Source organism: Streptopelia decaocto (assembly GCF_964273445.1).
Source record: "Streptopelia decaocto genome assembly, chromosome: 6".
Taxonomy (NCBI): Eukaryota; Metazoa; Chordata; class Aves; order Columbiformes; family Columbidae; genus Streptopelia; species Streptopelia decaocto.
Window position 1 is genome coordinate 23,048,459 of NC_138660.1, and position 25,717 is coordinate 23,074,175.

General features: G+C 38.9%; 1 protein-coding gene across 2 annotated transcripts; it reads right to left on the reverse strand.

The window, feature by feature from the left end:
* Positions 1 to 2,596: 2,596 nt before the first annotated feature.
* Positions 2,597 to 25,717, reverse strand: FAM168B (family with sequence similarity 168 member B). 2 transcript variants are annotated; one of them, XM_082056335.1, is made up of 7 exons: positions 25,501 to 25,717; positions 18,800 to 18,880; positions 15,716 to 15,799; positions 11,191 to 11,333; positions 10,544 to 10,721; positions 9,091 to 9,220; positions 2,597 to 7,730 (listed from the first exon to the last, which is right to left on the reverse strand). In XM_082056335.1, exons 2-6 carry the CDS (start codon positions 18,867 to 18,869, stop codon positions 9,108 to 9,110), a joined length of 588 nt encoding a protein of 195 aa, XP_081912461.1. In that variant the 5' UTR covers positions 18,870 to 18,880; positions 25,501 to 25,717; the 3' UTR covers positions 2,597 to 7,730; positions 9,091 to 9,107. The 2 variants fall into 2 exon arrangements, with proteins under 2 accessions (XP_081912461.1, XP_081912462.1); XM_082056336.1 differs by lacking the exon at positions 25,501 to 25,717 and adding an exon at positions 25,187 to 25,457.

Below are 25,717 nucleotides of genomic sequence, written 5' to 3' on the forward strand. Positions count from 1 at the left end.
GAGGCCACACAGCAGTCACAGCTTGCCCTGCCTTGGGATGGACACCACACTTCATTTCTCACCGTGTCTCCCACATGTTCCCCTAACAACAAGATGTATCACTAAAATCCCATGGCTTTGGCAGTGCTGGTGGCTTTAGGAAAAATATAGGCTGCTTGTTCTTTTTGCATAAGACTGCTGTCATTTTCCTCCTTGCAACTACAGCACTCTTCTCTGCACGTCGTGAGCTTTTCTTTCGCACAACTTCACCAAAGCAGCTCCCTGTTCTACAGCCTTTGCAAATGAAATACCTGTGATACTGACCCCAGACTTGTGTACCTTTGTGTGTGACTGTTTACATATACATTTGTGAGATGGGAAATAAACAAGCTATCAACTTTACTCTTGTCTAATTCTGTAATCCTCCCATAAAACATTAACTACCAAGTATACAAAATACACCTTTATATCTGCCATAATCAAATGGAGCTGTGTAACAGCATTATGCTTAAGAGTTCCATCTTTCCACACCTTCTTCTTCCCCCTTTTCTTAGAAGTAGCAGCATGCCTGCACATCCATTTCCTAGGCTTGATAATTTTTTGTCCTTAATCTCCAGCAACCTGAACCAATACACGTGCTATCTAAATCACAGCAGCAAGAAAAACCTTACTCCACATCCTCAGTCATGTGAGCATCCATTCACTGAAAAGGGTGCAGCATTTGATCTCAGCTGTGAAGTTCACATGACCACAATTCTTACAATAAGGCTGGTAAAAGCAAAACTCTGGAAAGGCATGTTTCCCTGCCCTTCTGAAGCATCACTTTGTCCACATATTTTACCTTTCTTGCCCAGAAAAGAACAAGCAATTGTAAAACACTACAAAGTAGATTAATGTAGCCCAAAAATAAAGGTCCAGCTGCACTGATTTAAGCTGAGAGCTGGGCTGCTCAGTGCCAAGTTTTCTCTGTCAAGTTGGCCTTTGAAGTATTTTTGGTCCACCAAGGTCTATAGCTATGAGTTACTTGTACCCATGAGGCTCAACAGTCTACGCTGTAGGTCTGCTGCTCCTTCTCACACAGACAATACAATTTCCCATGGCTATCAAAGACCTCTTACTGCTGTACAATTAAAAAAAAAAATAGTCACATAGCCCCCATTCTATTCTGAATCACTATGACAGGATAGCTAATAGCCTGATGGATTCTGAAACAAAATCCAGGAAAGCACTTAGGGTCCCCACACAAGTCAGACGTTTTACACATGTAATGCAGCAACACCTTCTTACCCCAACACTATGACTGACATTTCCTACAAAGGAAAATTTCCAGCTAAATAATAATCAGTACATCACTCCCGATTCCAGGGGAACTCACCAACAAAACTATTTCTGTTACTTGACTCTGTCTACAGCAAGCTATAGAGTTGAGAATCTACAGCAACATGTTAGAAGAAGCAAACTTTCTTTTCGTCCATAAATAGTTACAGGAAAACTTGAAACTCAGCACTTCTTGTCATATTTCTGACAATCACTAAGTAAGCAGTTACTTTTCTGGAAGGGGCTCTGGCTGTTAGCAAGTGTTCAACACTACCTCTAAAGTGAGGGCAATTCTTATAAATGCATCTAACCTTTGTAGCAAATAACTAACAGCCACTCACCAGCAAGTAAGTGGAAGAGTAGTATGTATCACAATGCCATTGCAAATCAATCTGGGAAGAGGAAAAATTAAGCCATTAATGATCCACCATTTTGGTAGTTCCATGGACACATTTAAAACAAACACACAATAAACCTGATATACAGACTTAGAAGTTCAGTACCACCTTCTTATGAGTGTCAGATACAGCAAAAAGTAATTTGTCACCACAGATGACCACCAGACCAGCTACACCAGAATCCCTCTAGCCCAAGAATAATCAGCATCATTGTAAAGACCAGCATTCCCCCTTCACACACTCCCAGATTCCAGCAACCCACTGGTTAAGAATTACGCATTTTCATCAGCTCCAATGACCTGCAAACAAAACCCCAAACTTACCTCCTTGTAACATAAAAGTGATCCCAGAATGACTGACCAGCAATTAACCTGAGGTAAGACACACTGAAGTCTGTCCATGTGATCCCTAGTGCTTGGCTACTATTTCAGAAGCTGAACTACTTGACTGAACAACAAAAACCACCTGTAGCAATAATCTCAAAACCCAAATGCTTTTCTACAGTTCAATGCAGTTATTGATGTTATGCCTTCCTCTTCCACACACACTGCTTTCACAGGAACATTACCAGGTAAGTTATTGTTGCTTCTGAAGACCTGCAATAAATCAAAATAGCTGGTTAGTTCAAGCATTATAGTTCTGTCCCCTCCAAATATATATAGATGCATTTTAACAGGAGTGTCATTAACAGCCACCCACACTCTAAAGAAACGGGGTAGTTATCCACACCTCACACCTACTCAATGCTTTTCCTTCTCCAGTTTTTAACAGCTTTCTGCTCAAGGCTTGTTACCTCTGAAACAGCATTGATTTGGTATCAAGCAAATGCTAAAGCTATACAGGAACAGAATAGTTTCTAAAAGGACGTCAGCAAAGACAGTAGGAAAAAAAAAAAAACACAATAAGCAACACAAGTCAATCTTTATTGAAAACTGAAGTATTAATACATAACAATTCTTGTTACAATAAACGTGCTTTTAAGAATTTAAATCTGAGCTCATCTACTCATTGAATTGCATAAAAAATAAAAAAGTATGAATTTTCACAATTGAACTGGCTCAGAATGGAATCTCCACTCTTTACGTTGATGCGATAGTTCAATGCAGGAGTGAGTGATGCCTTAAAACTTATTCTGGAAGACAACATTGACCTAAACTTAAAAAAAGTACCAATACAACTGTTTGTAAGACAGTTTTAAAAAAAGTCATAAAAAGGAAATCTGTGTCTATTTCATAACAAACATGGAGAACTATTACTGGGGCCTCTTGTACTTCCATTGCATGCACTCACTTTTTCAAATCTTAGACATGAGGGCAGCCAATAATAGCATTACAATAAAAAAAACCACTAACAAATCCATTCTACTTAAAACAAGTCTGTACAGCAGCCAGCTAAAAAGCTTTCCCAGTTTGCCTGCTAAGTGCCCAAAAGTCACAACAGTTTAGAAAAGTCATGTTCACTTTCTTGATGTTGAAACTTCAGAGCCCATAAATTGTTTATAATATCTTTTTAAATCACAAATGGACCCTTACTACCTGTGGAATTCAGATGTTTCAGTATTACATTCAACTCACACAAGAAAAGGTTTCCTTGTCCTCAGATAAACACTCTTCCTCTTCTCTCTTCCGTCTACAAAACACATCTTATTTCCTCTCAACGCCCCCAAACAAAGGTGTACACAGCCTGCTGAAGGAGTCCTCACTACTTCAGAGATCTCAGAATGAACTTGAATCCTGGTGAGGCTTGATGCACTAAACTATCCTAACTTTGCTGCAGCTGGCATTCTACCTCATCAAATCTGAGGGTCTCTGCAGGGAGCTTAGAGTTGATAAAATACAGGATTAGAAAGCTGACGCGTATTAATGAGAACAGTCTGAATGAGCTTAAATCTGTGTCTTTTGAAGAGGCGCTCACAAACACTTGCACATGAGGAGTAATGGATTGCTGGTGACCCTCCAACACACTGAGGTCGGCCAGTGACACCTCCTGGAGAAGGCTGGACAGGACCATGCCTGTTTCCTACCAGCACAGACCCTCTCCTGGGCACCTGCAGAGTACCAGCCACCAACCACAATAGCTGTTCTCCTCCACACAAGTTCAGCTGAAGCATCACTATATTGTGCACCTTCCTAAGATGGGAGGTTTCACATACGTGGTATTTACTACTCTCTGGCACAAGTTTAAGCCTAGAGTTAAGTGGTGGTATCGGATCGCTGTGCTTACCTACTCAAGCAAAAACATGTTCTAAACCCAAGTGAATGGTGTATAATACTGTACGCTTAAGCACCGGGAAATGAACCCAAGTCAATCTTGACCATCTCTCGCTCTGTAGCACCACTACCCAAGGAGCAGTGAAGCCAGAACACTCCATGAAGAGTAGTCAATGTCAAGTACCCTGGTATACAACTCTGTACCATGAACTATTCTCAGACAACACCATGACATGGTAGTACTTACAGGTGGTGGCGGTGTTTTGGCTTGGCTTTTTTTTCAGTTGATGAAGCTATACAAGGAAGGACTTCAACTAAAATAAAGGGTTTTTTTTCCATCTACCACCGCATCTAAGCATTTAACTTGCATAGTACACTCAAAAAGAAGCTTTCTTGAACAGCATTCCTGCACGTCTCCTAGGAACTTCAAACAGGAGATGGTTACAACAAGCATAAGCAGGATCTAGTAGCAGGTTCTCTGTTTTCCTTCCTAGTGTTTCATTAATAACCACCACACCACTGACTAGGGCTATACATTTTTGGTGCCAATTATTAACCATTTTTCTTTTGCTGCTGCTACATTTAAAAGACATTTTCATCAGTTGTTACTGACATAGGGAATACCTCAGTTTTTAAAAAATACTTTATCAAAACTCAACACCTGAAATTCGATTTACAAAAAAAAATTCTTGGACTTCTCTGTTATTGCTGCAACAGTTATTTTCAGTTCCAGGTTTAAAGTAGTACTTTGCTTTTAATCATATAAAGCTGCCATAAAAGTTTTTTGTTTGGTTGTTTTTTGTGTGTGTAGTTTTTTCATTTTTTTTTTTAAAGAGAAGCTTGATCTGAAATGTCTCTACTGCACTGGCTCTTTTTATTTGTTGAGGAGCTCTAGTGCAAACACATACTGCGTATTTATTTATAAAGGAATTCTAAATAGGGAATGTTATATAAAAAGCAGGAGAGAATGTTTCATAAGACCCTCACTGTGTAAACGCCTATTTAAAGATGTACAGTTTTCCCCTCCGCAGTTGTATATCCATGCTTTCTACTATTTGCAACAAAATACCATTAAGATAGTTATATATACACATATTCCCCCCGTTCCCCTGCACTGTGCTTTTGGTTACTTTCCATATCAACTACTGGAGACATGCTCCACCCTCCCAGCAGATTACAACTGATGAAAACTGGGAGGTTTAGTACCTTTTAAAAAAGGTACAGTGTCCCCCTTGTGGATGAATCCCATAATGCAACTTAGAAGAAAAAGTGCTCAAGTAAGTGAGACTGCTTAAGTGTTATGGAATACTAAACAGAGACCAATTCTGAGATGACATTTAGAAATCTGAAGTCAGAGCAAATATATAGAAGTTATATTCATTCCTTAACTAATTATGTCTTGCAGCATTGATGAAAGTTCTCTCCTATGACTTTCAAACCTTTAGTTTATCGGGTGATGAGACAGGAGACAGCAAAGCTTTGAGCTTGTTCTTTATAGCTTCTCCCCAACACAGCACTGTTTCATACCTCAGCTCTTTGTGAAAATCCTGTGAAGACAACAAAAAGTCACTCTCTACTAGCTACAATGGACAAATGGCCTGTACTAATGCTCACTGTAGTCTCCAGCACACTTGACTAATTGGAGCTGCAAATCTACTACACAAACGGAATTGTTAAACAGGCTTGTACGAAGCAATACAGATTCAAATAAGTTTGTCTGGGGTAATTTTCTGCTCCATATAAAAACATATGAAAATCCCTAAGCTGCAGTAAGTGCTCATGAGTAAGGTTTAAAGTACTTATTCCAACAAGTTATGTTCAAGGCATTAGAAATAAGGGGGCCGTCCACTGACAGTGATTCATGCAAAATAAACCTAGACTTTATTAAACAAAACAAAAAAAAAAGTACAAAATATGGAGAGTGCTTACTGTAAAAAAAAAAAAGTTACTGAAGGCTCTAACCACCAACGGGTTATAAAGGTACGTAAGCCTCCCACCGGGGCAGAGTACTGGAATGGCAGCGTTAAATCAGCACTGATGCTACCCTGAAGTAGCTGCCAAATCTGTGTAGGTGCTGAACGACCCAAAACAAAGTGTAACTAGATACAGAACTTAAAAAAATTCCTTCTGAATGGAAGTTAACCTACAAGAACAATATAGCTTGATATACCTCTGTGTAAACGCTTAAAAGGGAACAACATTTTGTAACCATTTACTGCATAATTTATTGCAGGCAGAATGTACCCAAAAAAAGAAAATTGCATCTTTCTGGAATTGTAAGTCAAGGAGGTTTAAGAAAAACCTCGATTTTATGTGCAATATTCAAATTTAAAAATTTAAAATCTCCTGCATAACAATTTTGGTATATAAATGGGTTCTAAGGCTAGCCCTTTATCCCCACAGCATTTGCTTTGAGGTACTTTTTAAAACTTGAAGTTGCAAGAAAGAATATCAGAAATGCCTCATTGCAATGAAATGCTAATCTGCAGTCAGTCTTATTTTACGTGCTTCCAAGTGCAATTTACCAAGAAAATACTAAGAAACACATCCAAATGCTGTAATGAGAAAATGGCTCCTACTTCAATTACAAATATTTTTAGGGGGGAAAAAAAATAACAAATATTTGAAACCTCTGTTTTCTGACAGCCCTTCTACAGCATATTCAAAGTCCATACTGCAAGTAGCTAACAAGGAAATTGTGTTAAAATGGTTTGTTCCCCTTTAACATACCCATCAGGCACACAAGCTTTCCTCAGAATAACACACAGCCGAACTCCTCCTGTTTGCTGGAGAAAGCCTTAGCATTTCTCAAGTGTCAGGAAAGCAAGCTGCATCAACTGCACATACATTTTCAACTGACAACAACATTCTTTAGGAAAAACAGCATGGATTTCCTGAACTGCAAACTAAAAGAAAGTGTTTTTCTACAAGTCTGCATGGCAGTCTCACTTTGACACATCTTGCATCATATGAAAGATAGTACTGGATATATATCTCCCCAGGGCATGCAATTCATTACGCAGGTGAAATCACCTCCTACCATTCCTAAGAGCCAGTTTTGCCTCAAGGAAGTTTGTGTTATTTACTGGCACGCACAGCATTACCTTTGTCGTTTCATTCTGATCCTTAAGAACATCTGTATAACACTGAATCCATATAATGAAAATGAAAAGGTATGAAGTAAACTAATGGCGTGCGGGATTTCTACAGCTTGTCTGACTCATTTTCCAGTCACTCCAATTTAGTAGTTGATTTTGAAAATAATACATCACTTAAATAAAAATATGCCCCTTTTAAACTGGCAACTCCATCAACCTGAAAAAGGCTGAAGCACTTATCTAATGTATATTATGGTATTCTATAAAGAAACTCACTTTCGTGATTCTACCTCTTAAGACCCTGCATACATTACAACAGTGCATTAGTGATACAAGTTGTAAAATACTTTTCGGTTCCTTTGGATTTGCATATGATGGTTTTTGCATCAGTCACTGCAGGTAGATTGAGCAAGCTTTGTTTTTGTGTTTTAACATGCATTCAACTAGATATGGATCAGAATAAATTTATACTCCCTTTTTATCATTATAATTAGCTAAAAAATTGCAAGACAGTCCACAAAACAGGATTTAGGATTTGCTTTAAGACTAACTGCTGGAGTTCCAAGATGTAAGATATGCAGCACTGGAAATTCTTCAGTGATCAGGAATTAGTAGTGTTTAGCCAAGTGTTGAAAGCATTCAGAAGAAAGTCCTGGTTGGAGGCATGAGGGCTTCAGCACCAACTTTTAAACCTCAATTTCTTGATTGCATATCTCCCATCTTCAAACCTATGTTAAGAGGTGGAAAAAGGCAGGAATATTTTCAATTATGTGAAATACTACGCCAGTGTGGCAGAACATTCTACCATTGCATGCACCACACCAATATGCACACACAACAAATGCTTCACATTCCATACTGCTACCCTAGCATTTATCCAGTCCACTGAAATACACAGGCTTCTAGGTTAAAAACTCACTGCATCGATTTTCTCCTGTCATGTCCATTCCAGCTTTCTATCCTCACTAGCAGTTTTGTCTTAAGTAGAAGGTGCAATATTAGAAAGGTATTTTACGCTAAATTTTATTTATCAGTAGTCATGCGTTTAGTCACAGCAAAATTCTTACTTTTTGTACTCAAATCATGTAATATGACACTCTTGAATGAAATATTATATGTGAAACATTTCAGATCTGCAGATCAGTATGTAACGTCACAACAAAATGAGAAACGGCTGTTGCATTCTTAACTAAAAGGGAACATTGTCACCTATTATCACAGAACTCTGACTCCTAATTGCTGAAACAGAAATCTAGAGAAACTTAAAACATAGTTAACTTTGTCATAGACTAAATGGACTAAATGTAAAAATTTCTTGTTCAGTTGTTCTGACAAGTCCTTATTTCAATTTATGCTAAAAAAAACCCAAAACATAAGCAAGGATCCCTAAAACATTAGGCTTTGTGTCAGTTTGATGCAAATTATGCCCCCCAAATCCATCCCACTTTATAGAGGATTTCAAAATCAAACTCCTTTTCTTGAAACCCATGATCTAAATTTTGGGCCACACTAGAAACAATTTTTTCGTGCTGACTGTAAGAAGTATGAACGAAGACTTCCCTGAAGCAGAGCGAATATATGAAATTAAAACTCCAGGTTGTGTATTTGTTTCAGCAGCTTACGAGAAAGATTCACTCTCAGAGCAAGGCAAAACACTTACCTTGCCTAAATATTTAGCCAATCAAAAGCAAGACTACAAAGTTGCACACATTGCTTCATTCAGGAATCACAGTACTGCTGAATTCAAGAATTACCAATGAATTCAAAATACTGAATACAATTAGTCCAAGATGTATTTTAATAAAGCCAACTTGAGGCTCATTCTTTCATATTCAACAATCATGAACAATAAAAATTACTCCTGATTTCTGAAGATACAGACCACTGAAGAAGTCCCACAGGACTTCTCTCCTTTGCAGGGAACAGCTATTACATAAGCAATAATTTTTGTGTATTCTTACTCAATTAGAATACAGCAGAAGTATCCCAGAGCGCTTACCTTCCAAAAAAATAATCTCCCCAGAAGAACCTGCAATGCTGTCATTTATAAGAAACGTTAACTGCTTTCAATCTAAATCGGTAACTTACACTGACTGCCAGGATGATCACCACTGTGGGGGCACATAACTATAGGTTGGTGTTCCTGGAGCCCGATATGTGGGCATAGTAACTGGATGAGGGGCTACTGGAGTTGGGGAATGAGTTGTCAACAAAGTACCTAGGATGAAGAGAACAAATTTCAGTACAGAGAAATGAAATGAGAGAGGGGAGAGGGAAAAAAAAAAAAAAAAAAAGTGTTAATTTTTAAAACAATTACAGCTTGTTCATCTTCTGATTTAAAATGACCAGTATTATTTTAGACTGCAGCCCCAACCTTCCTTCAAACATTTACACAGGGAGATCATTTTGATGTTTAGTCCAATGCACACAAAGATACTCATTACTCAAAAATAGCTCTAGCAGAAACCCTGCAACATAAGCATTATTCACTGCAAAACTTTTTCCCACAGCAGGCTTTACATGCTATAACAATATTTGATGGTAGAGATAACTTGACTGATAAATCTGAATAAATCAGTTCTTGTTTGCATTATTACAGATAGGTTTTTACAGACTAAGGGGCTTCAGAAATAAACAGGCTAAGATAGCAGGATCTTAACAGTCTTGGTCTACAGCACTTCGCAGAAACAGTAACTAACACCTGGGACAAGCTTTCCCACATACGAAATTCCAATGTTAGCTCAGTTTGTGACACACAACTTCTCTAGTTTTGAGATCCCTCAAATTAATGATAAATTTGACTAGGTAAAAAGCAGAATCTGAAAAACAGTTCACGGCTTTTGTTTTTTAGGTTACTGAATTGAGTGTGCTTTGAGTGAATGCAGACATTTCTTTGTACATTAACACCGAGTAACGAAGATTCACACCCCCTCAGAGAACACAGATGAGTCTTCATTATTTGTTAAACAACATTTTCTCCAAAACACCCCCACTAGAAGTGTGGCATGAGGAAGTCAACATCCCTAACCATTGCCTATGACACAGAAGACCTGCAGGTAGCGTAAACACATAAAATGTTATATTTTAACATACAAAGGTCAGCAATATGAGGGGTGGGCTGAGAACACTGCATGTTCCTCAGCCTGAAGAGGCTGCTGTTTTCAACTAGGCACAGAGAAATGTATTGAGAAGAGGACGTTAGATCCTCGACACTAAGATGAGAAGCAAAGCACGCACGATAAGGGAAATCCCATACAGATTTAAAGAAAAACTATTTTACCACAATACTAGTATCTGAAAAGAGGATGTGGTATCTCCATACTTAGAGATGATCAAAATATCAGTGAACAAGTACTCAACCTGATCTAGCTGGATCCCTTTTGAAGGTGCTGGACTAGACAACCCACAGAATTCCCTTCTAATCTAAACGATTTCATGATTCTGCCAAGCACACATCTGGCATCACAACTTTGTAATGCAGCCACATTTGCCTCAAACTGAGGGCTTCATCAAGAGAACATGAGGGTTACAAGTTCCATACCTGCTGACATTGCCATCGTAGTCCCAGCCACCATGCCCATGGTCACACCGTTCCCTCTGGGCGGTGGAATGGGAGCAGGATACATGGTCGCTGGCATGCCGTTGGGCTGCACAACTGTGGTGTGGTGAATTACGTGGGGTGGTGCTGCATACAAAGGCTGCGTGTAATAAGTGCCTTGCTGTTAGAGAAAAGAAGTAAATTAAGTCATTACAGTATATCTCATGGCAAAGATAAATGATAACTTCTTTCATAAATGTAGCATAAAATAAAAGCATTATTCTAAAGATGGAATGTATTTACAGAGTAGAAGCCAAAACACTCATTTCAACTATTCTAACTGCATTTCACTGGCAAACTTTAACATTTAGCCCCCTTTTAAGACATTTAGGATAACATTCAAATCCAAAACCTTTTTAGAATTCCAACATTGGCTATGCCTGCAACAAAAAGGGCTCATTCTTTATTCATTCCCTTCATTTTGTATCTTTTATTATATTAGTCTATCACAGAACTTCTCTCACTATTTCTTTATTTTTTATTCAGCTGCTTTTAGCTAAAGAACCAAAAGTTTCTGACAAATCCAAATACACTAAGCAGACTGGATAAACCTTGTTACGTGTGACAATTTTTTAGTTTTGTTTATTTACCTGTGCATATGGATTCTGCTGTGGATAGGCACTTCGAACTGGGTACACAGCAGTCTGATAGGGATTCGGTGACGAAGAATACGGTGGCACTGCACCACTAGTGGGTGAACAAGATACTTTATACGGGGTGCCTGGTGTGTAACCTGAAACAAAGGTAAATCTGCATTAAAAACAGGAAAAATGAGTGTCAGTACACTGCTTTCTAAAGTCAGGGTGGCACGGTTCTTAATTTCCAAACTCAATCTTCCTGTTAGTACTTAGCAGGCTAGCCTCAAAACCCCAGCACAAGTTCTATCATTCACATGATACCGATAACAGTCCAAAACCTACATACTTCACTGTGTCAACTTAACATGAAAAGTTAACTCTATTTTTGCACAATTTTATTTTCAAATCTATGGATATGGGATAAAAAAGTGGATTTGTATTTCCACAGTAATATAATTAAATACTTGGCTTCAGCACATTAGGCAGCATTCCTATATTGGAGGAGTTCATCCATGCCAATATTAGTCCAGCTCCGAATGCATCCCAAATTATACTGGCAAAACACAGTAACCGTTAACTAACCTGCAGTTACCTTCTGTAGAAGAAGAGGCAGCACAGGAACAGCTTAATTTCAAAAAAGAGACTTATGTAGAGAGCTCCAGATGGATTTTTCAGAGAACAGAAAGACACAATCTGCATCTTCCACTTCAACTTACATTTATTCATATTTGCATTTCGGCATTTTTTGAACTGGGTAAAATAAATATGAAAGGCTACGCTTTTGAAACACAAACACTGTAGAGTTCATTGCAACTGCAAATGGGACTCCAAAGGCACTTCAGTATCTTTAAATCTCCTTTCTGTGTATTACATATGTAGACATACCCTTCATCATCACTTATGAATTATTTGTATACCTTACAATAAGACTACAGATGCCATCCAAAATATTTCTTTGGCATTCCTATTATAAGTCCCCCAAAAATCAGTCTGCCTTGTAAATGCTGGGAACTGTTCAGTTTTTACAGAGACAAGTAGCAGCTGCTGGCTCAGACCCTGCCTGAAGACAGTTCTTCCATAGTTTCTCCTGCCCTCACCAAACAAGGTCTCAGGAGAACAGAACAAGGTTGATGAGGCATGGAGGAGACGTGTGAAAAGCACCATTGCTGCTGCCTGTTACACTCCCACGTTTATACTATGGCTCAATGGCCAGAGCGGGAATACAAACACCTTGGCAGCAGCACCCACCAGTAATAACATTCTGGGTAGTAAGCACCCAGCATCACCTATTTTGGAGAAAGCACCAAAGCCCTGTGCCTGTGCTATGCTGAAACCATCTTGAGTCTTCTGCAGGTCCACCACAGTGGGAGATGCCACATCCACAGACTGAATGACTATTTAGCTGGAATTGGCAATTGTAAAACAAGTCTAGAACATGCTGACTTCAATCCAGAGAACAGATCTGAAGCCACATAGCAGAGAGACCACTGGCATTTGTGTTGTGAAAAATCAGTCTGTGCAGACAGCATGATGACAGATGACCTTCCTTCGTTTTGCAGAAGTCCGAGTTTCTTCGCAATTTCATTCCACCCTTCAAACTGAAAACTTTTATGTTAATGAAGATATAGGTTTACTATGTTTTTCTTTTTTTTTTTTTTTGATAGAATTTATGACCTTTACAGATACTAAAGAAAGCTATCATAACACTTAGTCTGAAGTCTTGTTTTTAGAGATCTTAAGTATTTGACAAAGAGACTGTGCTGAGGAAGTAACTTCTATTTCTAGTATGGAGAGCTATTTCTGTTGAATAAGCCAGCTACAAAATGCTGAACTTGAAGCATCCCTAGTGAACCACAACTATGTCCTCAGTCAAGCCCACTCTCATTCTAAAAAGCCATTGATACAGCTGCACAGGATATTTAACTTCCATTATCACAAAGTGGTACATCTGTACAAGAGATATTCTGCTTTCCCATTTAATTATTTTCTTCCTTATAGGGAGCAAAGACCTTAAAAGTAAACCACGTGGTTATTCAAAACCACAGAAATTTAAGGAAGCTACTTGTAAAAGGTATTCTTTCTGAACAGTGGCACAGCATGTTCAAACACTGCTGCATGAGACAAATTTACAAAAGCTTTGATTCCACAAACAAGCAGCTGCATCAGAACGTATAATAAAAATATTAAAGCCCCGGCTGTTAGGACAAAGTACTTCAAGTTTTCATCTGCCTGAATTAGAAGAGCCAGACATTTTGCACTTTAGTTCATAGCTTAAAGAGTAGCTAAAAATTATTCTTTCTTCTGAAATAAAAGCTTATTTTTCTATTCAACAGCAATAAAGACTCTAGTAGTACTAGCTTTAAAAAAAATAAAGGATATTTGAAAATGGCAAACAACAACTTCTATTCATCTTTATTCCTTTTTCACATAAAAGTGAAAAAATTCCTACTCCAACTTTGTTATATAGCATAAGATATATTCCAAGATTAATCAACACAAACTAATAATCTGGTAACATGATTAAGTCTACCAAGTCAAGAATCTTTCCCAGAAACCATAACCCTCTATTACAACATAATGGACACAGAGGAAAAAACACAATCAAGTGGATAAAAACATTGGTCTCATGATTTGGTAAATCATCTTCCTGCAGTAGGATTTGCAAACTACAACCAGTAATAAGACTGGAACTACCTTTCAGTTATCTGATCCTAGGAACAAAAATTACAGCTACTTCTTAGCATAACTGCAGGAATCTGATGTTATACACAGTGGAGCACAGAAGGCAGACACACACCACTAAGGTAATCTCCACCATGAAACTGAATGGTGTATTAGTAAGTAATACAAGTCGATACAAAAAGCCCACATAGGGTTTCGATTCCCATGCGTTATACCCCTGATGGGAACTCATCTTGCTTCAACATCATGCTCAAAAAAGTTCTTAAGCAACTCAGTGCAAATGCAAGCTGGTACCCCCTAGATGTGGTACTTGCACAGAGGCAATACCCTATCCAAAGGTTTGTTTTTTTGTGGTGTTTTTTTGTTTTGTCCTGGTTTTGTTTTGGTGTTTTTTTTTGTTTTTGTTTTAAATTACTGGAACTTATCCATTTGTTTCCCTGCCTTCAGTGCAAGACCAAAGACAAGCCAAAATCAGTTCTGCATTCGCTATGCCTCTAAGCAGCAAACTGAACAGAGACACAGGCTGAACCAACTAGAGCATTCCACAGTTAGCTGCAAACTATTAACAGGTTCTGCAGGCAAACATTTTAGATACCTTACTCTCTCTTGCCTCAGTAATTGCTGCCATGCCCTTTTAAGAAATCAAAACAGAGCAACACACAGCCCTGTGAAGAGATGCATTTCTAAGCAGTCAGTCATCAGTCTTCCTCGCTTGTCATACAGAGTCTCATTGCAAAATTAAAAAATAAAATCTGTTTTACTTTGTGCAATAGAACCATCACTCAGCTTAGAACACAGCATTCAGTACTTGAAGCTACAGCTGAGAGAGAGATGAAGACTTCACATCTTACAGGAGTCTCCTGGTAGTGAAATGTCATGTTACAGACACTGAATTTCAATACTGCACATAGGCTTCAACAACGTCAGCCTCCCAATTTCCAGTAGTGGCCTTTCCTATCCCCGTAAGTTAAACAAGGACATTCAGGGACAAATTTGTTTATGTACCACATGTGTCTCTGAAAAGCTGGCATAAAACATGCAAGTGAAAGAGTTCCTGAAGATGGCCCAGATCTGCATTAACAGAACAATGTAAAAAATTCCTTAGTATGCAAAGTAAGCACAGGAAGAATACTATCAGATGTGTGTTCCTTGTTTAAGTGGAAACTAAATGCTACCAGTTTCTGTTTTGTTTCAATCATTAATACATCAAAATCATCATCTATTAGTGAAAGCAGGACTATGTAAGAGCTTAGGTGAGAGCTTTGGTTTCTCTTGTCTGTGTTTTTCTGTCTCCCTTTTCCTACGCTCATCACATTCCCTTTCTCTTGAAAGATAATCATGCATGAGTAGTTACCCAAATCCTCCTCCAATATCCACTACAGACAAATTAGTTTTGCCCAGCAACCAGGCTTTCTAGACAATTAGTTTGTGGAAGACAATTTTTAGGGCAGAAAGAAGGCAACAAGGTGAACTTGGAAAGAGATCTAATTCAAGAAAAGCGTGAGAAAGAAGAATTCTGAAGACAGAAGAAAAAACAGGAATCTGGAAACAACCAGGAGGATGCAAAGCAAGCAGAATCAAGAACGAAGCAGTGAGGGAAAAATGTAACACAATCCTCAAGTATCAGCCTGAAATATAGAAATAACAGCCAAAAATGTCAAATTTTCCCTTCTCCGAAGGTGAAAGCAGTATAAGACAAGATTATACTACATGTATCAGATGATTCCTTATGAATCATATTCAAAGTAATGTAAAGCTTATCCCGCAGTGTAAGTGTTATTGTAAGCCCTTCCCTTCTTGGTTCTAACGGCTTCCAAACTTCAGGTTACTGCTTTGACATACCTATTACACGTACCTGTTTGGAAGGTAGGATTTGCTCCAGGATACATATTAGGGGAATAGGCAGGAGCAGCCGCTGCATAGCCCATTGGGAAGCCAGCTAGAAGAAAGAATATGTCAAAGTTATTTTCTAGACTAACTGCCCTGTCTAACTAGACTTTACTCTCAAAGATTTTCACTGTACATCTTCTAATTGAGATGACCTAACAGATCGCCTTCAGTCATACCTCCTCAACTGAAACACTGGGCTGCTCCCAAGCCACCAGCAGCTGAATGCTGGATGGAAGGAACAGCTGAGGAGTCAAAAGTGCAATTCTCCCTTACATCCCCGTTTCAGCAAATCTCGAACTTCGCCAAGTGACTCTTAAGTTTTGTGCAACTGTTCAACCCTCCTGCCCCACAGAGCTTTATGATCTGATGCACATAAAACATTTATCTGAAGAAAAGATACTTTTTCGCAGAAATAAATCTCTAGAAGTCACAGTGACTCTGACTCTTCAGATCAGAGATATCCCAAGTACAGAGTACAAAGCAACCTTAGGTAGTCTAAAACGTTTGCTGCATTTGACACAGATTTGTTCTTACACTCAGGTAGCAAACAAGCTCACTGGTTTCAGGCATGTACTATGACAGTTACCAGTAACAAGTGATTCACTGAGGTATTGGCAAAATGATAGGTAAACACTTCTATACCAGAACAGAAGAACCACTACGGTTGAACTAACATTGCAATATACTGGCCTCCAGCATAAGACAGAAAATCGTTAGCAAAAGCTACAGTTACTTTAAAAATACGAAGTTTGTTTAGATTGTAATAAGTGAAATTTCTGAACTAACCACAGCCACTGATTCTTCCGGGAACTTATTATTCTAAACTGTAAAACTGAGTAATGTCTGTATTTAGAAAAAGAGTTACTACCACATTTGTTATCAACATATAAAGATTTCAACTTCTCCAGATAAAAGGCAATTACTATTTGCATATTCACTGTCAGGCTTAAAGCTGCTAGTTTGACACTGCTATTCAAATTTGAGGGTTTCTATTTTGCTATAAATCCCAGAGTCCTTAGCAATTCCTCCTAACAATAGAAATTCCTTAGCTCAGGACTACATATGCCAATTTAGTTTTGTAAAGTACTCTGTAAACATATCAAGTGACATACACTTGGCACTAGTATTAGGTGGCCAGCATGGGTAAGGCTAAGAAAAACATTAGGCTTAAAAATCAAAGGTAAAAATAACATCTTCAATTCATAACAACTTTTCCAAGTGTAAATAGCTCTTAAGTTTTCAAATTCACAAGCTGCAAGTAAAAAACTTTAGTATAGCTTTACACCTTATTCAAACTGACTACACATCTGCAACACCACTTCTGTGGTTTACATTTGCAGCCCTCTACTCTTTCTTCACAGGTTTAGCTCCACAGTACAGCACTCTGAGCTGCTTAAGAAAAAAGTCATCTGTGAAAAACGTAACTACCACAAGCAGCAGTTTTAATTTCCACACAGAACTTACCTATGTGAGAACATTTGGATATTGATTATTTACTACCGTAAACCCATCCAACAACCTCAAATAGGTGTAGTGTAATATAAACAGCTATTAAATATGCAACAGCTTCAGAAATACAGTGCCTTTAAATAATACATTCCACCTGGAAATATGTTCATTACCATGCAAGCCATGTAAATTGAATGTCTCTGAATGGAGAACCTGTAGCTTTTAAATTAGGAGAGGCAAACAGGGGAGACTTAGTCATGCACTAGATTTTAAAAAAATCCTAAATGCAAGCCTACTACTTTTCATTTTAGAAAACATGCTTTGTGTTTATCTCACAATCTTTATGCCAAAACCAGGCAGCTCAGCAAACTACCTGTAACAGTGTGACTCCACGGACCTTATTGACTAAGCTGAATTCAAGGGTCACAGTAAACTAACCAACTCCTGTAAGGAAGAGTTTCGAGTGATCAACTTGTAGCATGACATTAAGGCACTTCTATAACAATTCTACCTCAATTTCACGTATTTTAGTTACGCTAATTTACAACCAAGTGAAGACTGGCAAGTATACAGTACTTGCATAATTAAATATGTAATCTAATATGTATAACAGCAGAATAAAATACTAGAAGTTGTAACGTTGTTGAAACTGCTATTTATGAATCTACAATAGTATATCTTCCTAAATAAATTAAGGTACCACTTAGCTTAGTATAAACAAGAGCTTCAGTGCAATACGTAAATAGTTATAAGTAGAAACAAAACCCTGGTTTATATAAATCTGTGTTTAGAAAATGAATAGGGATAAAATTACAAAGTTATCTTTGAATAATTCATAATAACCTTTATCTAAAGCAAAAGAAAGCCTTGTAAAAGCCAATAATTACAAATACAGAAATAATTACATGGAGATATTAATTAGTAAACGACTGCTGCTTGACTTATTATAAAATTACACAACAGATACCAGGAAAAAAAGACCAACTCAAGAAACACTGCCTGAAATGCCTCATGGAGGCACACAGCGCTTCTTTTCAGCCTTCCTAAAAAGTTCTGTCCAAATCTAATTACTGCCTTATCCAGCTTCTGAACTATGGGGACATCAGAAATGAACCCTGCTCACAAATACATTAGGAGATGAGAGGGGAATAAAACCCTGGTGAGAAACCTGACGCCAAATGAGAAGCAGAGAAAGTAAGAAATACATTTGATTTCTATTTTAAAAACATTTTTTTGGCCGTTTTATTTGTCCCACCTTTGATGTCATGCTTCAGGCAGTCATAAAACAGATAGGAGGAACATGAATTAGAGGATAGAAAGGTTAACAGCACCAGCCAACTAGCAGCAGAAATAGACTGACTCCTCTTCTTGCAAGGCGTAATTATTAGAGCTCCTAAAATAAGCTGCTTTGGCAGAGATATTGAAGTTAGAAATACAACAGAACAACTACCTTGACTCTTGAAATGTCACTTTTTAAATTAAAAAAAAAAAAAAATCCCCAAACAGATAATACATTAAGCCCTTCATAAGTGACTATTTCTTCTTGATTAGTAACAAAGATCTCTGTAACATAAACTCATTAAAAAACAGAGTTACTTACCCGGATAACCAATTCCTTTGGCATTTGCATAGGGAACCCCAGAAGATCCAGGGCTATACACAGGATTCATGATTCCAGTAACTGAATCAGGGAAAGAAAAAAAAAAATTTACCTTAGTATAGGGAAAACTTGAAATCCCAGCAACTAAAGCAGAACTGGAAATGGGGGAAAGCATATTGGAAGAAAAATAAACAGAGGGAAAAGCCACAATTCAACTACTCAGCAACCTTGAAACTGTAGCTACAAGCAGAAGTAAGTTTCAAAGCATCACAGCCCTCAACTGGCTAGAGAATGCCTCAGGAATGAAACATTCCCTGTTGTGGAACATGCTTTCAAAATATTTCCATCCCTAAGAGCATCCCCATGGCTGCAAATCCAGAACCCACTGCAGGAGTTCACCTGTGCTGGACTTCTCCGATGGCATCTATCAATCACTTATCATCCATCTACCATCTATCAATCTTCGATTCTTCCCATTGCCTTGTTGAAGCATCTAGCCAAGGGATGCAAATACTTATGCTCTATTACTGCTGGCATTTTAAGTCTGGGATTTTGGTCCTTTACCAGCACCAAATTCCTTCACTGTCAACAGCCCAAGTGTTACAGAAGTAAGAGGTAAAAGACTTTCTGTACTAGACAACTAGCTCACATTTGTCTACTTGCTTCTACATTCTTCAGAGCCTATGACAAGCTCACAGTTGGGTCCAGTCATTTCTGATTTCGTATACACAAAGAGGCACCTACAGTTAGTATCACTGGCAGGAATAAAGACAAATCCCCAGTTTTAAAAAGAATCTTGTAAGTAAACACCATGAAAAATAAAATGGAACTGAAGCTGTTTCTCAGATTTTCCTAGTATGCCCAAATACAGATCACTGCAGCACAGCTCACAAGCAAGCCCACCACATGCCTCTTACAAGAGCACTGTTCGCAATTGCTTTTCTAATATTTTAGAAAAAAATCCTTGTATTTTAACCCAAATATCTTCAGTAATCTGATGTTCAGCATATAGTTACAGATTTACCAGTTTTCTCCCTTCAACTGGTCATTTTTCACCACAAACAGCCTCCAACAGCAAGACAGGAAGGCACTCTATGAAACTAGACTTTCTTATTAACCGCTAATAGCCGATACCTGAGTCATTTCCTACTCTACATCTTGAGATGCTGTTTTACTCAAACAGTGTGTTCAGCAGCTTAACACAATTTAACAGAATTTTGTAAATAAAGTTTATGAAGCAAGAGTCATAATTACACGTCCACTACTTTAATTACAGAATGTAATAGGGCAGGAATCTGAGGTAACTGTATCAGTATAGCTGCACTAATAAACCTATGTTAAGTGACTGTATAAACCATAAGCAGTTTGCTTTTTAAAGTAACACTGAAGACAGCTCTGTGCCTGGAGTTTTAGCAGCATCTAGTACACAACAGAAGTAAAAGGAAGATTTGTGCCAAATTAGGAAATCAGAAAGTAAATGATGTCAAAGTTTATCACCAGCTTTCACAAAACACTTAAATTTGATGTAAGAGAATTACAAGATTCACCAGTTTCTTGGACTTTTCCCACACAAACAAAGCAATAATACTAACTTAAACAGAACTACTTTTATTTTTTCCAGCTTCATATTTGATTACATACCAAGACAACAGAATCTATTAAGAATGTGTTAAACAACCTGCCATTTACATTGCTTAGTATGAAGAAAGTTCCCCAAAACAGCATGTTTTAATCACCTCACCAACACTGAAAAAAAGCAGTTTGACACAAATCTCTCTGGAAATGTTCTACATCAAACCAGTCATCTTCAAGTATAAACCATTTTTCCATCAAAGCCCTGTGGAGTTTTGTAGCATTAACTCTGCTGTACCATAATGAACCATATTTTACTGGACTAACACTTCACTGTAGCAAGTCTGTTCTTTTCTCCTGTACTTTCTCCTGTGTATCTGCATTTCTAAATAATTGAAATGAGCCTGTTCCCTTAGTATTTCCCTGCATTCCCTGTTCATTCGCATCTCTGTTCCTCTTTCAATATTGATTTTGTCACATTTTGTCTCTAAGCTCAAAAACCTCGTAAGAGTTTCAAGCTTCACTTCAGTCTCAGCATTTCTGAGTTGTGGGTAAAAGGCTTCAGGGAGGTGCAATATCAACAGCACTCTCCCACACCCCACGTCCCTAGAAAGACGCTGCACCTCCTTGCAATCTCTACAGCAATGAGGAGGAAAGAAGACTCTGTAACCCTCTCACCATTCTGAATGGCAATGAGAAGAAAGAAAGAGGACTAGAAAACCAGCAAGAACATTCTGTGAATATCAAGGTGTTATATATAGATATATACACCCCACTACTATCATAAGTATTAGCAGTCAATGACTGCAGAAGAACACAAGGACATACATTCTGAGGGGTAACTTAAACAAAAGCCACACAAAGCTGAAAATGTACAGAAAATGAACAGAAAAGGACAACTCAAGACTTGATGTCCAAGGAAGTAGAGTACGAGACAGGAACTCCACTTAAGTAAGGAGAAAAAAAAAATAAAAATAAAAAATCTATGGTTCTGGGAGCCTGCAAGCTCCTTTTACTGGAAACAATGTCAACTTCCACTTCAAATGCATCCATACTTCAAAATCTGTACACACATTACTTCACCTTTGGTTGAACAGGTACGTACTTCCACCACTTCTGCTTTCACCACTGAAATACAAGTAGAGATCCACCAGCCTACAAAAAGCGCTTACAGTTTTTGTAACGCAGACAAACTTCAGATCATTTCTAATTAAAAATAATTATTTTCAGGTATTCTCTGAAGGACCCAACATGTAAGTATAATTATATAGTATTACCCAGTGGTTGCAATCATCCCAGTCTTACTGTAATTTTACTTGGAAGGGCATCTGTTATACTGAAATACAGAACCTTGCAGTCCACTTCCCTGTAACGCTTCAAGTCCACATCAAACACTAGGGAAACTACTATAAAGTGAACCCAAAGGATTGTGCCTTTCAACCTTTTTGTTGGCATCCCCTCCAAAGCATTCTCATATTAATGTGTATGTAAATAAGTGTCTACCCTGCATCATCTGTATATAAATTGCACAGAGTCAACTGCATATAAATTACACCCAACTAATTCTTTCAGCTGAAATGAAGATAAATTAAAGATGCTCCGATTAAAGACTATGCAAGCATGCTTGGGAAGCACTAATGCTTCACCTTTCATTCTTGCCAAACAAACTCGGTTTTGATGAAGCCTGTTAAATCTTATCTTGGGACAGATACCAGGACAATCATCCTCCTCTTAAATCCACATTTCAGGAAGCTGAGCACAAAGGCCAACTGCTGCTAGTGCTGAAGCTCTAGTACTCCGAACTAGATACGCTTTTGTACATGCTTTTCCTGCTGCACTCAGAAAGAGAATGTTTCTAAGAAATTCTTTTAAAAACCATTTTACAGAGATACATGCAAAAAAACACAGATCTATGCAAATACTGTAAAACAAACTGCACACTCCTTTGTAACAGGTATTTTTTCTTACTATTTATTTTCAAAGTTGTGCAGAAACGCTATCAGAACAAGATCTGTTGAATGCCACTTTGTGCTCATTATATGACAACTCCATCACAAGAGCTGGAGAAGTATCTCCAAGTACCTTGCCTAAAGCACACTACTGTGGTCCACTAATATTTTTATTCTTGGAACTTAAGCAGGCTCGCATGAACTCATTATTTAACACCTATCCATCCTGGAATACATGTAGAATGCTGTTTGCTATGAAACTGTACAAACAACCCAGCTTCCACTTACATACAATTCCTTAACAAAGTTAAGGACCATCTTGGTAATGCGCTACATTTAACCCGTTTGATTTCCAGTCAAAGTTTAATAGAAGTAAAATACAATTCCTAAATGCCCAGCAGTCTGTAATGTAAAAAAAGTCATTTCCACTGCTAAGTAACACAGAAAATAGTTTAGCTCTTAAAATAACTCACAAAGATTAAAGTAGCAGTTGCATTATGTTCTGTTAAAACTTCAGCCACCAAAATAGGCCCTTTGATGCAAATCCTAGGCCAAATAACAGGCACTTTTGTCACGATTAAGTCTTAAAAAAAGGGGGCTTATATCAGCAGGCATTCAAGACTTCCTAAATCTAAACCAACACATCCCACACTGCACTGGTATTTGCAGGTAGTACATACTACTTCTATTCATCCAAGACCTCAAAATAGGTCACTGCATTTTACTGGGAAGCTGGAACCAGTGCTTAGACAGAACTGCTGTGCTGCTGGAGAACAATCCCGCTCCCTTTGCAGGGACAGCAGTGGCACCCTTACTCCTCAGTAAGTTACATCAGCTGTATCAGTTTGCAAAACACAGGGTTTTGCTGGAGCTTTTTGGGCAGAGGTTTGCTATGTTTTATTACTATCAGCTTGAGAGAGCTGAAACACATCCCCAAATGGCTAAAACAGCCCCAGTGCCAATGTAAGGAAGGGAGCAGGACTGGATAGCTGCAATACAGATTGAGGTTGTAGAACCACAGCCTGGAGAAGGACAACTAACAACTTTATGTATGAACTTTGGGCAAAGTAATATGCAAAGCTGGAAACATCATTCACATGCAAGTCTTCCTCCCCTGCTCAAGTTACAAGATGTTCTTGTCATAAATGAGAACGAATGAGAGTCCTGCAATCACTCTTCTATGTTTTGTGTGCATGCATTATTTTTAAGACTATAAAGGAATAGAGCAGTTTAGACTTTTTAATCCTTTCTAATGACTACAATTCTCATCTATAAGCCTATTCTACTAGTGGTTTATTATGGGGTTTTTGTGTTGAAATACACATACATTAACACCAATACTACTTGCATCCAGTATCAGTAAAAACAGAAACAATACAGTTATATATTAAAGACTCAGAATTACTTCTACATGCCATTCACAGAAAGAAAACCTTTACAAAAAATTTAATGCTAAGATCCTGCTCATGAACCAACTTCATTTGTACATTAGTGGCACCGTTCTATTCTAAAAAACAAACAAACCAAAAACTAAACAAGAACAAAAAACCCACACACAAACACAAAAAACCCATAACAGAACATTAACAAAACCTTTTTTCTTCAGAAAACCTTCTATGTACAGAAATATTAAACAAATGGCCTAGCATTTCTCAAAGCCTATGATTTCTGTTGTTGCTACTGCACAAGGGGGTAGAAGTTGTCAACTCCAATACTTGCACCTCCTGCATAACTCTGAGATCACATACATTGTTATTTCAAAGAAGTGGAATAGTGCAGCAAAACCATCAGTTCCTCACAGTAAGCATCTTAGATGCCTGTCTATTGCCAAATTTAGGGGAAGTTAATCAACTATGAGAAATAGAAAATAAAATCAAATTGGAAGAATAAAATTTCAGTATGCGAAGGAACCATATTCACAACTTTTTAGTTAAATCCTGAAGATCTGCTTCTTGGTAAATTTTATCATTAAGTTCATTTTCAGTTTATACCATGTTCCTTTTTAAAATAAGTTGAAACTATCACAAGTTCCAAATTGAGATAGAATCTCCAAAAGCCTCTTAATTCCTTCTACTTGTTAACCTGAAAGATAAAGTGCGTAATTACTACGCCGAACATACATGTCGGGAGGCGTGAGTTATACGAGCATGGAAGTTTTATGACACTAACAATGATGCATCTTACAGTAAAATCATATTAGAGCAGACAGAAAGTCTAGTCAAATTAGGTAATATGCAGAGTGCTACTGAACATTTAAGAACAAATTAAGCCCAGATCTTCTCATGCTGAGAGCTGTACACCTCCCCTTACTTAAACCCCAACTTTTTATGTTTCTCAGAGCATGGAATTCATTGTTTGGCTGGTGTTTATAGTTTGGCTCCAAGCATTCTAGAAAAGCACTAAAAGTACAGTTTGCACCAGGCTTTTTTTCTTTTTGTCTCACAACTCTTCCTACAACCTACAGATGACCAAAACTCTAATCTTTCCTCCAGCTCACAGATATAAAGGTAACAGCACAGATACAACATGCAAGCCACACACAGACTTTCACATGCAGTGGAAGCCTACTGATGCTATTTATTTGAAAATCTGATTGACTAATTCCCTCATGATGCTACACTGAATTTTTATGAAGTTCTCAACCTGACGATCTCCAGCATACATCAATAAAACAGCGTTACAGACATCCCATGCATTCAAAATCCACCTACTCCACACAGGTAAGTGGAGGTCCCGGCAGCAACAGAGAACACAAGGGGACGAGAGGCCGGCGGCCCTGTCCGCACAGGTGCGGCGAGGCGGTTGGGAACCGGCTCCCTCCCCAATTAGCCCATCACCTGCCGCCGTTTAAAGGCCATTTAGACACCTGTTAAAAGGAGCCCTCCCAGCTCCCGAGCGACGCTGAAGATAACGGTTGTTCCGCCCGGCGGAGAGCGGCTGCCTGCGGTGCCGGGGCCCACAGTGCGCCGGGCCCAGGATGGCGCCGCTGCCGGACAAGGGGTCGCCCAGGTGGCTGAGGGGGAGCCGCGAAGCGGTGCGGCCTGCCCGTGAGGCCGGCGGCGCAGGCCGCGGAGGCGCCGGGCCCGGCTCCCTTACATAACGGGCCGGGCGCGGCGGAGAGGAAGGAGCGACTCCGGAAGCCGGCGCCACCCGCGGCGGGCCTGGGCGCCTAGCACTCACCGGGCTGCGGCGCTTCGTGGTGGCGTCCCGGCCGTCGCTGGCTGGCTGGCTGTCTCGCTGCGTGTGTGTGTGTGTGCGTGCGGCCGTACGTACGCGGGCGCGGAAGGCGGGGCGGCGGGCGGGGCCGGGCAGGCGCTGCCTGCGCGGGGAGGTGGGACAGTGACCGCCGGCGACTCCGGCTGCTCCGCGGCCGCCGCACCGAACAACTGCGCACCAA